Source organism: Rissa tridactyla, chromosome 1, assembly GCF_028500815.1.
Source record: "Rissa tridactyla isolate bRisTri1 chromosome 1, bRisTri1.patW.cur.20221130, whole genome shotgun sequence".
In the NCBI taxonomy this organism is placed as follows: domain Eukaryota; kingdom Metazoa; phylum Chordata; class Aves; order Charadriiformes; family Laridae; genus Rissa; species Rissa tridactyla.
The window spans coordinates 58,635,487-58,654,764 of record NC_071466.1 but is presented as its reverse complement, the minus strand read 5'-3'; the positions used below and the strand labels follow the sequence as shown (position 1 = coordinate 58,654,764).

At 39.0% G+C, this 19,278-nt stretch overlaps 1 protein-coding gene across 1 annotated transcript in view; it reads right to left on the bottom strand.

The window, feature by feature from the left end:
• Positions 1-19,278, bottom strand: part of GPC6 (glypican 6) — a 774,776-nt gene that overhangs the window by 187,401 nt on the left and 568,097 nt on the right. The window contains exon 4 of the mRNA XM_054216702.1: positions 18,250-18,415. Coding sequence (XP_054072677.1) covers positions 18,250-18,415 — 166 coding nt within the window. The remainder of the gene's footprint in view (positions 1-18,249; positions 18,416-19,278) is intronic.

Here is a 19,278-nt window from a genome sequence, read left to right as displayed (position 1 = left end):
AATACCATCTTCTTCTCTGTCGTTTTTCATTTTGTTACTGTTATTCTTGCAGGAACCTTCTTAAATAAAGCTTTTGCCATCTCTGTCAGCTTTCTTACATATCCCTGCTTAGCAGCACTCTAAATCACATCAGAAATCATCTTTTTAATATTTTCCCACTATTTTAATAGCTCTTTTTATCACCTATTTCTTCATTATTTCCAGTTCCTAAAAACATTTAAACACCTAAAACATTTTGGTCCATTGCATGTAGGATGACGAAGTATACATCACAACTGCATGTATCAGTATGATACTGTGAGATATCTTTTATAAGATTACTTGAAAATTAAAATAAAACAAAATTACAATCTCCTCATACCAGCGCATGAAATAGTACAAACAGCAGAAATGCAAAAGTAGAAAATTATACATAACTAATTTTCTCCTATTTAAAAGGGAACTTGCAAACCAAGAATTATTTAGCAATCATTAAAACTAGAATAATAAACTGGCAGATATGGCAAGCATATAAAGTAATTGACAGTTTATTTTCCTTAAGGAGACACAGGTTTTTTTTCAGAACTGTGCTGCATATAACCCTGATGAAGAATTGAAAGCAGACGCTTGAGGCGGAGCAACAGGTAAGATCTTTTACCAACCTGGTAGTTTTAAAAAGATAGAGGGAAATCCCACTCTCTCACCCCACATCTCATCTGTGCTCCTTGTTCTGAGCACCCACAGCTTATTTTGCAATGACTCTGACATGCATTGGATGCCCCCAATGGGTTAATAAGCAAAGACATCTTAGTAATCAACCAGAAAACTAAACAGGTTAAAAAAAAAACAAAACAAGGAAAAGATTAGGTGGAGGGATTATTTCATGCTTGGCAATGGTCCTGTTCACAGAACCATCCTATCAGCATCAAGGCGAGTGCAAAGGAATCAGTGCAAATGCACAGTTGTAGAGGTCACAGGGCTAGAGAAGAAATAAGTGACAAGACACCTTTTCAGCAATGGTGACCCCAGCCATCTCATGTAAAGTTACAATTTACACGTCTACTTGAGATGGCCACTCCTTGAGCTGATGCTGCTCATTATTCTTGCTGAGATTTTCAAACAATTTTTCCCCTCATGGTTCATTTTCTACCAGGTTTGTAGGTTGGAGAAAGCTTGGAAAGAAGGCCAGGAGAAGGGAAGCAGAAAGAACACATGGCTGGAATGGGTTCTCTTCTTTTGGTAGCTTCCAGCTCTCACACGGACCCAGCCTTCTTGGGATGCTTCACCTTAGGGATGTTACTGCTAAATGCACCTAAAGACTTATTGATGAAGATGAAATTAGCATTCCACCTCTTGTCCTGAATTATTTCCTTCCACCATAAGGTGACATTGTGGCATATGAGTTAATTCAGGGAGCTGAGGCAGCAGAAAGCCTATCCCAGTTGTGTGACCGGGTTATCTTCCTGCTGGTTCTCCTCCCAGTAAGCTCTCCTCAGGCTGAGCACTCCGCTGCTGCTGGAAAAGACATGGCAGAAACACATGGCGAGGACAGCAATGTGACTGACCTGTTCTCGGCAGTTGCCCATAGCTTCATCTTTCTGTAACACCAAACTAGCCTCCTAAATCACAATCTGGCTGGTGTTTCTATTGATAACACTGGTCTAGGGAGCTCTTTTTTGCTCCCTGCCACGCTCTTCTCCCACCGGTTCATTCCCACCGTGCTGCCTGTCCCTGCTCTCCGTCGGCAGTGCTGTACGTCTGTGTGGAGGACCACCAGATCAGGGGACCACTGATGATGCAGTGGTACAAACACACAGCTGGCTGCCGAGTGGGGACTGCCTCAACTGGCTTAAGCAGGACGGGTGCCAAATGTGAAATCGTGGCCAGACAGAGATTCCCAAATGTGGTTTGCTCAGATGCCGCCTTCACAGGGATAGAAGTGTTTTCTCTCACACCTTCCCACTCTGTGCCAGGCCATATGCTTAGGAGAAAACATGACACTGGCCCCAATCCCCTCTCCCATACAAGACAGTAGTAACAGCAGCGGCAGATCCTCGCTCCTTCAGACAGGAGGACCCACAGGAGGAGGCTTTCAGGCTCTCCTTGTCTGCTCTGGGGAAGAGGAGGCAGATCAGTCATTAGTTTTCAGTTATTGTATTGCAACCTGAATGTCAAAAGGTGACTGGGCTATGACACCCTAGCGAATCCCTGAGGAGGGTCTGGCTAAACCTTTTGCTATTGTGAGGAAAAAGGATTAAAATGTTTTAAATTAAAAACCTAAGCTTTTTTTTTTTTTTTTGTTATAAACTAGGATAACTAACACAAAGAAATTAGAACAGAGAGCACCTTAGGGTGTTGTTTCACTGCTTATTGAGGTCTCCTAGCTCACCACACATCCCCTCCCTTGCCATGGTGCCAGAACTCACTGGGTGACAGGAAGAGATAAATAAGAGAACAAGCCCAGCTAAACACACTCACTAACATAAAATGGAAAAAAAAAAGCAAGAAAGAAAATAGCGATTTTCATAGAGGTCAGCTCCCTGGCTCCTAGTGCTGGGACTGGAACGTGGGAAAGCGCAAGGATGTGCGCCTGGCATCACTCTTTTCTGAAGCAGCATCGACTCAGATCAACTTAGGTCAGCTAATAACGAAGCCACACCTTCAGGCAACATTCAGAATTCTGCATAAAAAGCACATAAAATGCACACCTACTCCAACGGCTGGGTGCAATCTGCATTGGTCAGCAGCTGCTCAGAGCCCATGAGATCTGTACTGTTTGTTTCCTGTGCTCTCATGCATCACTGCTACATATATTACGTACACACTGAGCCTCCGCAGAGAAACAAATAATTTCAGCTGTCTTAGGTTAGAGCTTCCTAAAGGCACCATTCTCCACATTTATGTGAAATTTCAGATAGTCATGATAACTTATCCCAACGTACATTGAAATCTAAAAATTATGGCCTTAAAACCTGGGAATTGAATAAACCTTTTCAGATTGAAAGTCAGTGATGTAGAGAGAGAGTCTGAATCATTCTGGGAATTTTGAGATGCCTTCGTAGGAGTTTATGAGTACACAAGCCCTAAACTGTGATAATTAATCTCTTTTCAGGTTTGTCCCTGCAGGAATTGTACGTATTGGAAATCAAACAGATTAAGACTGTTATTCAACACCTCTTCTTGCCTGTGCATTTCTTTCCTCAAAAAAAGGCAATTAACCCATTCCTTCAGTCGCTGTAGCAAGGCGGAAGATGGTATTCTACTTGGGAATACTCACTCTAGCTTCACAGGTACCAACAGATGTGGCTCAATACAGGTTACAAGACTCAGTTGGGAGCGCAGGGAAATACAGACAGCATGCCTAGGCTTAATTCTGTGCTGCTATTTTATATTGTAATTAGCATGTAAACCAGACGTTAGTATCTAAACTAAATAAAGCTCAGGTTGCGCCTTAACTAAAGTAAAAACGTGTAGCACAGCATCTTCTTGATATCTGTGTTTTACTGCTCAGGTAGTAAAAACATTTTTTTCGTGTGACCTGAATTTCCAGCCCATATAAACTTCCCTACTCCAGCACGCTGTTGTGGGAATAGACACATATTGATATAAAAAAGGGTCACTCTCATGAGACAGGCAATCTTGCATTTAAAGATGACAAGTAATTGTTCAAATAGTGGGCAAGGATGTGTAGGTCATCAGTGTGCCCCTAGGTGCCCCAAATGACAGCAATTCACCCCACAATTTACTGCATTAATTTGAAAATAGTTCGTGTCAATCCAGGTGCTCCGTTTGGGTTACTGATCATCCACGTGACTCCACGAATGCTGTGAAAATTTTCTAGTTTACATATTAGACAGACAGGGGGAAACCTGTTGTTCTGCTGGTCCATGGTCAAGCAAAGAAAAATCTGTGATTCCCAAAGGCCTGTTTTTTTATCTCTCTCTGTTTCTTTAACTCACGGGAAGGTGACACGTACATTTGCAGAGTGTTGAATCGTTATTTCTTTCAAATAGTAGTATTGTGAAATGATGTTTTGGTTGGGATGGTGCCCATGCATATTCTTGGCACTTCTCTAAAGCCTATGAAGGCAATTTGCTCCATTTTCCCCAAATAAACAAACTACAGCTGCTGTTTTTCAAGCAGCAGCATGTTGCCTCTGCTTAAATACAGCTTTGTAATGTAAGAACATTAATGTAAGGGCAGTAACATACTCCTTGGAACTCACTCAGCTCCCTTACCCTTTCATTTGCTAAATAAGAACAATAAATAAAATGCATCCGTGCATATAATATGGAATAGCACAACTGTACATCTTTTCTCTTATCTTTCACATACATTACCTAGCTCCTCCAATTTTGTCTCTAATGAGGTCACCTACGACAGTTTGGATCTGGTGTGCTTGTTTTATCCGTTTCAGCAAAATATCCACTAACCAAATAGAAATTAAACAAAAGGAATTTTCTATCTTATCTGTATCTATTTAAATTAAAGGAATCTGATAGATAACCAAAGTTCTTTATAGATGAATAGCTATGGAATTCAGACCGAAATGAAGGAAATTCAATAGCTACCCAGTTTCCATTGAAAATAATGGTATTTCATAACTAACTCATTTGCCTTGAATTCTAACTCTTCTGCAAGGAATTCTATGGCAATATAATAGCTATTTATTCTATTAATTTCAATAGAATTTCAGTAAAAAGTAATGAAAAGTGGAGAGTGCACATCCAGTAACTACTAATTCAATACCATTTTTACTTTCTACTTTAAAGAGTATATTTTTATAAGTATTGAGAAGCAATTTCATCTACAGGAAAAGATAATTATTTTTTTCATGTTCACATTAGGGATCTTCAGTGCTTGGAATAATACTTTTATGCCTGAAGGTCTTGCAGTCTACCCTGAGCTCTACTCTGAACTGGAGGGAAAAATTTCAGAAAATCTACCCTCCTCCCCTCAAAAAATCATCTCCTGAAACACGGTAAATCAGAGATCTGAATGTCTTTCATCTTTCTTACAATAGCTTAGCAAATATGTGTAGGATATATTGAGAGGCAGATCTTCCAAGAAAAAGATGTTACGGTAAGTAACACCTGCAAATAAACTGGGCTGGAATACTAAAACACCGCATGAGATAAAGGAAGACTAATTTTAGGCACAACTATGTACTTTGTATGGTATTCCCAGATCTCGCAAACTTCGTGTAGTTTTATTGACAAGCATTAAACAAAATGGAACAAAAAAGACTGCTTATAACACGTAGATTTTGTGACCACGTTAAAAATGAAAAGAGAGATTATTCTTCTTCATAAATGCGTATTATTTTAATCCATAACAAACACAACGTTTTTCAGTTTAAACACTTGTTTCAGAAGTCCGCAGAGGTGAAAACTACAACAAAACAGAATTGAAGCAAGTAGAAACACATTTCCTATGGCACTGATTAAGCTACAGTACAAGACTCCTGCATGCAACATGCTTTGCATATTTATATGGAACACTGAAAATCTAAGAGGTGAGCACAACTGGGAACCCCCCCGCCCCAGACAACAGTGAAACTACATATACTGGCATCAGCTGAAAAGAGCCGCATTCTCGCCACTTACGAAGTACTATAAAGTCACAAGACTTTACACAATTTGGACCTATATGACCATTTGGGTCAAATGAGATGAGCATAAAACGAGGAGTAAATGAAAATGAAATGAAAATGGAAATTATAATTCAGTGTCATGCACTTTGGAAAAAGCTATCTGTAACCTGTTGTTTCACTCTGAGACTGTTAGTTCTTCAAAAAGTGTAAGTTATGTCTACTTGATGGTTTCTTTCCCTGTAAAGAACAGCTGCCTAGAGGTCGCACCTTATAGCCAGTTCAGCTTGAAAAACAGCAACAAGGCAGATTGGAACTGAAGTATGTTCGTGTACCTCTTATCTGGATTTATGATTGGGTTTAATATTGCCATATTTCAAACAAATGTGAGTTGTCCTGAAATGTCCTGAACTGAATGGGGGCTGGGGAGCTTGAAAGTGCTTTCATGTAACGAAAAATAAGTATTTGCTTTCCTTATCTGTCAGTAACAATTAACTTGACAAGATGAATTCATTTTGGAATTGTTTTAGAGTTACATTCAACATCAATGGAATTAGACCTTCACGTATTGTTCACTGCCATATTTCTATTACTAAATTTTTCACATTAGCTAAAGCTCCACCATGCTGTCCCTCCCAATTTCAATATGAGTAAATTATTAAGTATTTTTTAAATCTTTTATAGAATCATAGAATGGTTCGGGTTGGAAGGGACCTTAAAGTTCACCTAGTTCCATCCCCCCTGCCATGGGCAGGGACACCTCCCACTAGACCAGGCTGCTCAAAGCCCCATCCAGCCTGGCCTTGAACACTTCCAGGGATGGGGCAGCCACAGCTTCCCTGGGCAACCTGTTCCAGTGCCTCACCACCCTCACAGTAAAGAATTTGTTCCTAATTTCTTCTTATATAAAACTTTGATCACAACTGAAATGTCACAGGCTTCTTATAAAGGTACCAACATATCATTACCGTAGTTTTGCTTCCTCGTAATTTTTTTTAACATTAATTTATATATACACTCTTCAAAACACGCATCAGTCAGACAACTACTTTTTATACGTATTTCTCTGGCAGCTGCATTTGAACAAATCAGATCTAATATACACATATCAATAAAAGATTGAAGAATACTGGAAGAATATGTTAACTGTATAAGGAGAAGACAGTATAACTAAATATTATGAATACATGCAAAACTGTCTAATAATTTAAAAGTGATTTATCTGAGTGCAGTCAATGTGCTAAAATGAGAATGTCAGTCATTACTATCTGGAATAGAAGATTTCCATATTACTAAAATATGTTTTCAGCCATCAGCATAGCTTGGAGCAGCCAACTCGCATGCCTCCCACAGAAAGGTTTTCCTGACAGAAAATCTCCTAGGATAATGTAGAAAGGAAACACAACCATTTCATTTTCTAATTGGTATGAAAAACTAACCGAAGAGTAAGTGCAGCAAAAGAGGAGAACTTGATTTAGAGTATGTTTCCAGCACTGCAGATATCAGCAAAGTTTCAACTAACAAAATATTCATGGATTCATTTTTAGTTTGTCATAAGAAATACATAAACCCCTTCTTTTGAGTGTATAAATGAAACACAAATCACAAACTGTAGCTATGTGTGCCAGAACTGTCAATCTTATCCTATAGCAGAGACAGTCTATCCTGTTTATCAGCTTCCTTTAACCAATGTATTAAAATAAGGATGCTGAAGTACAACTAAATGTCAGTGGGTATGATCCTACATCTTTTATTAGAGGAGCGAAATCTACCGGAAGAGTTTCTGTACCTCTTAATCCATGAAATTCAAGTTAGCAACTTGTGAGTGCTCTATGTTTTATTGGCTCATGCTCAGGATAACTTCTTGCCTTTTTGGCAGCGTCCGTTTACTGTGGCGCATCATTTGGTTTAGTGATGGGTTTCATCTCATCCTACAGTTAAGCTAAATGCGAGACACTGTTGTAACCTGCATACTGAAAGTGAAGACTGACCTTCATCTCATTTCACAACGTCATAGTGAGACACAAAACTTGGTTGAAAAATTTGATTCTTTTTTGAGGTCAGCAATAAATATCCAATGGAACCAAAACGGCATTCTTTATTTTTCAAGCTGATATTTTTTTCCTACATAGTTATCTCTATTTTAAGAGTGAGCAAGACAAGACAGATAGAAAAGCTCTTTACTGCTGCTGTAAATTGAAGTGTGATATTATGAAGGTGAGTTCCTCCTGACATGGAAAGTTCAGTATATGCTTCTGGTGGCTAAATGAAAAATACATGTCATGGGATTTTAGACTCCCATAGGTTAACTTGCAATATAAATGACATTAAGGGATGTTGAATGTTATATTACAGGGCAGGCGACACTGAGTAACTCAGAGAAATATGAAATATAAGAGCTGAGTTTTTCATATTACCTTCATATTACCTTCTAAACACATCAGAATCTCCCAAATGCATCAGAACACTTTTAGATTCCACTGTTGCAAAAATGCTCAATGGATTTTGGCCATACCAGTTCCGTCGTAGCACTCTGGGCCACACTAGTTCTCTTGACTATAGAAATGGTAAGACTTTCTGTTAGTAAGGCAGAGAGAAAGGAGGGAAAAAATGTTTTTCACAATAATGACTGCATCTGAAAAAAAAATTATTTACAAGAAGAAAGGGAGAGTTGACATATTGCAAGAAGGGAATAGTTAAGGCCCTTGCCAGAAATAAATAATTATTTCCTGAATCTTTTGGTTTTTTTTTTTACTAAAATTCTGATCTCTCTAATGGTTTTAAGTTTTCGCTCCGCTTTCGCTCCACTAAAGCTGGCACTGATAAGGGGTACTGTGTAGGGATCTTTAGCATAGTCTCTTTGCCAAGTCATGAGAAATTTGTAGCTTAGTCAAACACTCTTCACCGATTTTTATCAGCTTATCCTTAAAAAGTCTTTCTGAAATGCGAATGTTGACTGAGTCTAAACAAAATTATATATTTGGAGCTTTTTGGCAATATGGGGTCATTTCTGTATGACTCATAAAAGACCTGCATAAGCAGTTAAAAAGTAAAGAAAATGTAGTGATTTAGACTGAGATTGTCTACACATTTTAATTCTTTTACTGAGTTTTGCGTTGAGTTTTTATTCTTCAAGAAACATCAAATTGAAACTTGCTCTGAAATTCAAGGACTGAAAAAGCATAAGGAAATGATACTAAGAAACCCCCAAGTGTCTCATTAATAGAAGTTGGCAGATTATGTACAACCCCAAATCTCTTTTTTTCTGTATTGTTCATGTACAGCATTAAGATTTATGTGTAAGGAGAAATCAAGGCTGGTTGCCAACACTACTTTGTTTCTATATGTCAAAAAAAAATATGTGCAGTTTCCTTTTAAGGTCATGGGACAAGATCGGAAAAAGATAATATACTACCTGAGATATTATCATAAACGGATTAGCCTTCATCAGGCACTGGCTCAAAATTATAATACAAAGCAAATCGATGTCAATTTTGCTTTGACATCATTGCAGTAAGGGATTTGCACCTATCACCTTTTATTGATATTGTATAATAACCTTGGCAAAGTATTTTCACGTACAACCAAGTGCTTTGATAGTAGTAAGATAGGGAGGTTTCTTGCTGTAGAACGAGTTTGCTTGAAATTACATGCATCTCCCCATTACATTTACCTGAATAATGGAGAACATAATTTGACACACAGAGAGCATTTGTGTCTAATATGAAGTTTAGAGAATCTGAAATAGTTTGTAAATCAATCTATCAGAAAGAACAGATCATTTAAAATATTACACAGTTTCCAGTTCTACTTTCAGTGCGTGAAAACTGATCTTTATTTATGCAGTTTTCTAAAATAGGTGCAGATTCCAAGACAAAATATTTTAAAAGTATAAAATGGTGTCACAGTGCAACAAAATACTTTTCTCAGACATGTGGTCTTAAATACAGCTGAATACAAGCAGAAATAAAATGCAGAAAAATGGACACAGAGACAAAAGTCGAAGCGTAACCCTCAGTAGTCCTCCGAGCAAAATTCAAATTATTGCATCATTATGTTTTCCCTTAAAAATAGGAGTGTCTGCAAAACATAAAATTCAGTTCATCTGAGATTTATCGATACTGACCAAGCCAAAAGGTGAGGTAACTGAAGATATGGTTATTGAGATAACATAATTTTCATGCGTCCTAGTGTAATACAACATTGCCTCAATTGAATACAGACAAAGTAGCAAGTTAAACCAATTAAAATGATATTTAACCACTCCTGCTTGCAACATTTGAAACAAAGAGATTTGAAAGGAATCTCTTTACATTCTTCAATCAATGCACATTAGAGGTTAACCAAACTTTTCTTAAAGTGGACTTCTTTTTATTTCTGTTTGGGAAAAATGAAAAAAGTCACATGTTCTTCATTTGGATTTGTACTCCTTGCAAAAATAACTGCATTGAAATAGTTCTTTCAGGTAACTGAACTGTAAGAGCATGGCGAAATTTCGGAGTCTGGTTGTGTACTCCATTCACCTCCTTATTTCATGTAATGGAGAGACTGGGTGCCCCAAACCCTCCAAACCAGAAGGGAAACCAGACCAGGCAAGAGGCACAACATTTTTTGCAGCTGGTCCCTGGCCTGTGAAACAAGGAGATCAGCACAGTGAAGTGCCTGAGGGATGCCCCTAGAGGTAAACAGAGATCCAGCCCCACATAAGCACAATTAATTGAGAGATTAATTCCTCCATTGAAAACACTTTTGAGGTGTCAATATATGTGGTAACCTAGGACAGACAGAGCAGTACTGTTTACTGCACTCCTGGAAGCAAGAAGTTCCTTGAGAGAGCATAGCTGTGGACTTGGAAAAGTACAAAATAATAGTACTTGATTCATGTAGTATTTGAGTAATAAATAACATATTGTCCTGTTTCTAGACATGTCTCATTTAACACCCCTCTGTTTATTCGTAGCATTTTGAAGGGCAGTGTCAAAACAACTTCCCCAGCACTTCCCTTGAATGTAAATACAGAGAAATTTGCTATTCTACGCAACTTCCAAACTACGCTCATGTGTACTAGCCAGTCATTTCACTTTAATGTAAAATGACGTGAAGGAATTGGAGATGAGGAGTGAAGATGGAACTGAAAAGTCATCATTTGGGTCCAATAGTTTCATTATAAAATCTTTTAAACTCTTTTTGACAATGCTGATCAGCCTTGCTATTTTCCAAAGATGCTGTAGCATCTAAATGCTGCGGTCAGCTTGTGGCTCTGTTGTGCCAGGTGAAAATGCCAAGTATGTGGCTCTCATAGCACTTCAAGTTATGAGAAGCAAATGCAGAAATCATACTGTTTGAGACTATTGTGTATGGATGGCAAAGGTAGAATTCTAGAATTGCTGAATTTGATTCTGTGTTTGTAACTGTGATATGTTTCACGTGCACTGTCATTCTATCCTTAACAAAACTGGCATAGTTACTCACCATACTTCATTTCCACAAGTCATGCCAAAGCTCAGGAGCCCAAGAAGCTTGCTGCTATCATTCAATGAAGCATCTGCATCTTCAGAAATCCACAGCCCCTCTTCAGGAGCTGCAGTTTTCAAGAGTCACCCTGCGTGAAGCCATTAGCATGCTTCCAAGATGCATCCTCCTAGTAACGAGCTGCTGTTCCTGTCAGCGAACAGCAAGATCAGGCCAGATGAGTCCCAGCCCTCTTGAGCCAGTAACTGGAGCAGAAGATCCCCATAGTCCCACAGAAGGGAACCTCCTTCTTCAGTGGCACATCCTAAAGAAAATATACAGGGCAATGGATGCTGCAAGCTGCTTGCAAGAAACTCTGTTGCCCCAGGGGGAGGCACCGAGATTTAGCAGGGTAAGTAGAGTTTAAGCAGGCAAGTGCAAGCTATTTACATGCTGCTGGCAATCCAACAACTTCAGAGAGCTTCTCTCAGGCTGAAGTCATTGCCATCTGAGGAATTACAAGCCCAGGTTGTGTATTCTTTATACTTCTGAGGGAAGAGAAACAGTAGGGAACGAGCAAATACAGTTCCCCTCTTCTACAAGTTATTTTGCTCAATGATGATGATGATCCCTTTATTTCAGGGGTGCTCCTACATACTTTGACTAAGCATTAGCCATCAGTCCTTCATACCATATTTAAGACGTAGGCGGTGATTCTACTGTTTCTCTAAAACAAAGGGAAAATATGGAATCATGGAGGCTACTGCTTATTAGAGAATTTTAAAATTTTAGTACTGTAATCTTTTAATTAGGTATTGTCAAGTTGGGTTCACCATTCATTTGTGCAACTACGTATGTTTATCCTGAACTGCCATAATTGTGATAAGTCTGTTTTTTAATAGCACTGCAAATTCCTTCAAGTAAGCTACCTATGCATTGTGGAGACTGGTGGACCTGAAGCACTCTAAAGATTTTTGCAAAAAGAACATTGGATTTACATCCACAAATCTGGTCATTCTTAACTTCTGAGCAACTGAAGCATCAGTTGTATCACACAATAGAGTACTCTATCCATTTTCCCTTGGTTTTGTGAAACATAAGCTAAAGTGGGAAAAAAGAATTCTAACCTATAGATTCTATTTTTTCATGTATAATCAGAATTGGGCCCCACAGCCCATAAAGCCATCTATGAAACCCTGCCACTTTAACTAAGGGAACAGAGATTGGTGTATAACAATAGCTACTACAGTCTGTACGGACAAGAGATTTAAAGAAAATATTGCTTCTCCAAACTCTGGACGCACTGAAGTTTCTCCAATAAATGAGTAGAAAAGATGAAAAGCATTAGGTTAAGATATTTTTCCCTGTTCTCATTCTGACGGGTTGCAAAGATAGTTTCACTAGAGGCAACAAGATGCATTTCATTCAGGAAGAAAGCAAGAAAGAATTAATTTAGCCTGAACAATTAAATGTTCGCTAAGTTGCCACTAACTGAAAATAAGGCTTTATATACAGGTTTTGATTTTTAGGCTGCCTTAACTATGAATGCTGTCAGTTTTCATATGAGCACAAGATACACCTTATGATATTTTAGTGTTTGCATTCAAGTACCCATTTTATGCTCGTCAATCCAAAATTCAGGAATCTCTACCAGAAACTCTGGATTTGAAGTAATGGCACCCCAGGTCTGCAGGAACCTTCTGCAGTGCCTCCATGGAGGGAATAATATCACTTTTTCTCCCAGAGTCCTTAAGAGAGGCTAACATATAATAAATATCACAGCATATTTTCATATAACGATTAAGGAGGAGGGTGGCGGAGGGAAGAAATTCAAGTGCCAGGTAACCGAGGTTGCTAAAATCCCTGTTCTTAGCTCTCACTTACCGTGATCAAGCATGAGCAAGATTTTTGCCTACTGAGAGTTACAACAGATTGCCAGCCTTTGGTCTGTAGTGTGTAAGGGTAAAAAGAAGTGACAGATGCTGTACACTGCAGAGAAAGAAGGGGCAAAAAACACAATCTGTTTTTAATGTTATCTCAATACACTTCAGAGGTTCCCTATTTTCATGAACCTAAGATGTAGCTGCCTACACAGATAAGGCTGTGTTTATTTACAGTAGCTGTAGACACAGGAACAAGAAAAACGTAAAGGATTCCTATTACAGCCATAGACTGATTTTTCCATGAACCAAAGTGAGTCTTGAAGAGCACAGTTACTCTTGTAATAAGCCAGTGAAAAAAGATAAATCTAGGTGGTCTCTCAAAGCTTTCAAAGGAAAATGTTTATCCTTGTGCTTGCAGAAAACACAGAGACCTGAAGGTTTTTTTAAGCAGTAAATAAAACTGATTGCATATTTTCATTACCCTAAAGCTTTCATTAGGAGTAAGTAGTTACGGTTTTGATGGGGATTTTCACTTAAAATGATTGAGTTGCTATAAGTGAGACTGCACGGTACGCTCTACCTCAAGAGGTCTCCTAAGATAAGTGTCTGAGTCATACTGATGGGAAGAAGAAAGAGGGATTCTTAAAGCACAATAACGAGAAAGTTTATTAGTCATTCAGAGCTGCTGCACTGACAGTAAATGAAATAATTTCAAGACTGGCAGGAGAAGCTTTTGCCAAAACCCTGCAGATACGATTTTCTCCTGTGGCTGAAGTCTAGAAGGGCGCTGTCAGCAAGAGGTGGCTCTGGTGCGCTGCGCCTGGATGCCAGCTTTGCTGGCCTTGAATGCTGCGGTGTGAACACACCACATGCTGATCTGCCTTGCTACACTGCAGAGCTTGTCAAACATTGAATACGCTGCTAGCAAAGCCGCATGCTCTCCAGCCTGAGCAGAAGGATGGCTGTGGACATGAACTAGTGCAGGAGCCCCTTGGCTCCTTTTCCCAGACAGGGATGCGATCCCGAGCCGTCATAATCATGATCACTCGCACATCTCTCTCACCGCACAACTTCTAAAGTGCTTTCTGCAATCTCCCACCTATTAAAACACAGGACTAAGGTCCAGCTGTGTCTGATTTACCATTGAATAATTCCTAGGAAAAGAAAAATTACTTGTAATTTCTGCTGCTATAAATAGCCATGCAGTGGCAAACCTCCATGGACTGCAGCAAAGCAATCCATGGACTCTACTACTACACAGGCACTACACTCGTGTACAGTCTGTCACTAAATACAGCAACAAAGCATTTGTGATTTACTTTAGATGTCCACAAAAAAGCCCAGCTACAGTCATTGCTGTGATTTAAGCAACTACTTGGATTTCCACTCTTCTGTTGTTCCAAATTATTTAAGTAAGGAGTATCACATTTGGCGCACAATCTTGCTTGACATTCAGATTTAGGCAAAAACATCATCTATGTTTTTGTCTCAAGACAGAAGAAAGTTAACCCCAGGACTAAGCGTGAAAGATATTGTGCAAAACACAAATGGGTTATGGACACTTTGCCATCCTGAATCTCAGAATGAGAGGTACATGCTTATGGGGAAATCATCATTTTGCAGGTGTTTTTTCTGCAGCTGAATGAGGGCACCGAGGGGAAGTGTGGTGCCCATTAAGGGGAGCTCATTCCTCTCCTGACATTCCTGCTTGAGAAAAAGAGCAGTTCAAGGGAATTAAATGATCAGTTGTAGAGAGGGCTAATGTTAGGGAAAGTCAAAGAATCTCAAGGTAGAAACAAGGACTGAAATACGGGGGAGCTAGAGAAAGAGGAGCAACAGTATTGCTAAAATTGAACGTAATTCCCTAAGATAGATGGGGTTTGAGTCTCTGCAAGTGGGAATAGTTTTCTCCATCTCTTCTGTGTTTCCATGACAGAATGAACAGTGGGATCCCTGATCCTTATCGCTGTTAATTGGTATAGCTCCATGGAGAGAAGCGTAATTTTGACTATCTCTGTTACGCCATGAGACAGAGAAAATCCCCTTTTCCCCATTCCACAGAATCAGCCAGCTCCTCCCCGGAGGCAATCTCCTTCCTCAGCAGTTCAGTTCCTCTACTCATTCTTTTTATCTTGCATTTGCTAACTTTGCTTGAGACTGGTGCAAAGGAGATTATGAGGGGTAACTAACAGGCAGCAAAACAGGCATCGGAAGCAAGCTTTGTCAAAATGCACATTTTCAAAGTCAGTGTGGCTGCTTTACTTTAAAATACCCCTTAATTTTTTATACACATACCTGGAAGAAGCATTTATTCATTATAATTTTATTATTATAATGTAATTATTAAAGACTGTCTTTCTTTCTCGGGTAGAATTCTGAGTTTCAGAGGAACTCTGCTAGAATGAGATGTGCTACATTTGGCTTTTATTGTGCAATAATGAAGGCAACAAAACACAAAAAGCCTATAATGAAACGTTACACAAAAAGGACACAGACCTTAAGGTGACACAAACAGGAAAAATATAATAAACCATGTGTCATGCTGCTGCAGCTGTTTCACCTCTTACCAATTTTCACAGTCTATAAAATCTTGGAAAGCACCAGATGTTTAGGGGAAGCTGTCCCACTCTCCCTAGCTTTGAAAGTAGATGCAAGATTTATTAGTGCTATATAAATGCGATTTCAGCCCTGACTTTTATATTTATAAACTTGGTGGAACACGTAACACACCCTGTTGTCAGAGAGCCCATTTACTTTCCTCTGCTCCTCCTCACTTGTAGATCTTGGGTGTTGCTGGACTATTAGAGTAACTACAGAAAAACACCAGAACATGCAGTCCGAACGACAGCGTTTGCTTAGTCACTGACAAACACATCTGAGAGTTTTCTCCTAATACCAACTTTTACCGAAACGACCTTGCAATACACAGATTATGAGCTAAGCAAAACTATCTTGTTGAGTATGAATATGCACTAACATTTGGGACTCCTGCCTAGGCAGAGACTGTTGGTGCACAAAATTATCTTCTTTTTTTTTTTTTTTTTCTTTTTTCCTAGTGCATGGTTCCTAGTATCAGAACAGGGATAAAAACTGCTCATGCATAATTTCCAATCTTTCATAGCTCAGCGGTGCTGTAAAGTGCTGCTGTTCGTTTTAATTCAGTGAGTAGAAGTTTTGTTGTGTTTAGTACTAAGGGAATTGCACGTGTTATTCGAAAGTCTCTGACAGCTGTCAGAGGCAGAGACAACTTGCCGCGTTTCAATCTTTCATAAAGGGAGGGCTAAGGACCCTCATCTTCAGCACAGATGTTGGAGGCCTCAAAAATGGGATAAAACAGAATACCTTTTGCAAATACAGGAAAATCTCTTATCTGTCCTTTGTTCCCTCCCCATCAAGTTGTACAGGGAGAGTTGTATAGGTAGAAGAAAGAGAAAATATGTCTTGATGTATTTGTACTTTATACTGCCTTGTCATCGCTGACCTGATGGGATAATTTCATAGCAGCCTGCTTTCCTTTAAGGAAGCACACAGTATATTACATAGCATTTAATAAATTAGCCCTGTGTTTAACATAATGTACAAGCTTTCATGCATTTTTTCTTTTCTGAGAGCAGGAACAATCAAAATGTGAAAGACGTCGATGAAGACAAGGGCTTTGCATCAAAGACCCTCAAAGTCTGAATCTGTAGGCATTTCCACACTTTCCAACACACACCTCACCCTGCCCGGCACTCTCACTGAATTTAAACCACCAGAAAAGGAAATCTTCTCTGAAGACCTGAAATCTTACCTTCCAGCTTTCGATTTGAACAGGTGCTTGCCTTAATAAAAACTCTGCTGTTTATTTGGGGTAAAATGTTTTGGTTTTTTTTTTTTTTTTCCTAGCCTACATTATTTTCTTTGATCTGAATTAGTGGCAATTCAGCTCTTGTTTACTCTTTAATGACAAAGGGAGAGTATCTTATGCAATGTCTTTAACAGGTCGGCATTGTTCTCCCATCAGCTTTCTGACGATAAACTGGCCTCTTTCACACCAGCAATCTCATGGGTACCCCTCCATATAGCGCTGCTTCCGACGTCAGCTCCTTCAAGCAGTACAAGGGAGTGAGAAGGCATGTTTATTTGCATCATTTGTTTGTAATTTGCATCATTTGTTTGTTATTGTTGTTTGCATTTTTGGCTTATGCTATTTTTATTGCACACTCAATGCTGTTTTTCACTTTTCATCCTCTGATTCATTTTTCATCCTGTTTCCTTCTCCCTATTCATCTTGCACCACCTCTGTGCTGAGTAAAGTGAAAATCCATGAATGAGTCAGAGTCAAGTTTTCAAAGTCACATTGGTCAGTGAGGTTTGAAATGAAGCAAAATGAGATTGCTTGTATTTTGTATTTCCAAAAGTAGAAAATAATATTTCCTTGCTTTGATTGCAACACAGAGAGCTTTATCCAATGTTTTCCAGCTGCTTTTATTTTCCTGAAATCCAGGCTAGGCTATGATGCTCATTAATGACTGGTGCAACTACCTGTTTCTGTTCTTTCTATATTATCATCAGCCTTATCTAATTCCTTATCCTATCAGGTGTATCATCAAAAGCAACTTGAAGCTCTTATTTCTTGTTAAATATTACTCTTCTGGGACTTTTTTTTTTGCTACAGGATATCTGAACAGCTGTTTAAAGGATATTTCTTGCTTGATTTGGTTTTTTTTTTTCTTAGTTTACTTGAGTGAAGAATTATGTGGATAAAACTTTAATAGCAGTTTTCCCGAAATACATATTCTATGTTCCATTCTAACAATTCGATTGCATGTTTGGGATTTTCTATTCAGCAGGATGAAAGGGAGATATTAATATATTTTAATCAAGAACAAGGAATTAATAATTTCTCATGTAAGTAAATTTTAAGTTTTTTTGCCTATATACTACCGGAATTAAGAACAGCAGCTGTTATGATTTATGTTGACTGGATGTTATACAATATTACTATCTTCTCAGCTTGCAGGAGCCTAGTTTTCAGTTATAATACATACTATTTCTGCCATGTTAAGCTTGTTATCAAATCCTCAACCAAAGCTTTCTCAACGTTTCACGTACCATGTAATAGTTCAGCTCAGAAGCCGTAATACCACACCATTCCTATTGGAATATGAAATACAGAAGGTGACTGGCTCAGTGTGGGAAGAGTTGATTTCTTACTGCAAGCCAGGAAGGTGAATTAGAAAGTGAGAGGCATCTGCAGTTGTTTCATTGCGAATATTGACCAACAGTGTCTTCTAACCTCACAAAACTCTGCAGATGTTTGCTATTACCAGCATTTCCTTCCACTAATATTTAAACTCTTCTTACCTATGAACAGATTCCACTCAGTATCCAAATCAGCCTGATTTGCTAGGCAGCCCTTCATTACATTGAGGCAATAGTTGTTGCAAGGTTTCACAGTGGGAAGTCCTCTGCAGTAAGGGCAGTACAACATCTTCATTAACGCCCGGATGCACCCTGGGGTGGGACTGACCTGCAGAGTTTAAGGGGGGGAAAGAAAAAGAAAAAGGAGGAAATCAATCTCCTGTTCCGAGAATTTCGGGATCACTGAGATTATGCCTCTCAAGCAATAAGCGCAGAAGGGGCAATTTGTGAAAAAAGCTCAACCCTTAATAACACCCTCCTATGAGACGAATTGATTCCTGCCAATTATCTTCATTTAGCACAGCCAGCAGCGATTTGCAGGAATGCAAAAATCAACACTCCCCTGCTGATGGCAGTGCTTGCCTCCCCAGCCCTCCCACACAAATTCTACTGGAACGTGAAGGAAAAACATCCAGGGAATCAGCTGGAGTGATCCTGACTGATCCTAACACAGAGCATCCTGAAGAGACCCCATGTTCTTCCTACTCAAGGCAGAACTGCCAGTCACACCGTCACTGGATCAGATTCTCCTCTTTATTAAAGCACAGTAAAGCCAGGATAATCTTGACGATAATTATTCAGAACTGCACCATGACAAAGGGATATCGTCTTGTTTTCAGACAAAAATACCCTTCTGTCTTCTCAGACAATTTTATAAAGAGATCAGACAGGGTTTAGTTTTTGGTTTGTTTTTTTTTTTTGGTATGCTTTCAACATCTCGAGTGACAAAAAGCATTATAGACAACAGTCTAATGCATTTCAATTTACGTACCAGTATGGCACAACATGGCTCCACAAGGTGAACTTAAAGCAGCCACCGGAGTCAATGAAAAGACACCCAATGAGTTTAGGATTTCCAGTCAAAGTCATTAACACTGGGCATGGCTGACAGAAGGAATTGGTGTGTAGATATAAACTTTTAGTGACATATGTTACAGTTTGCACTAGCAGGGTATGGGTTTCCTGGGGAGG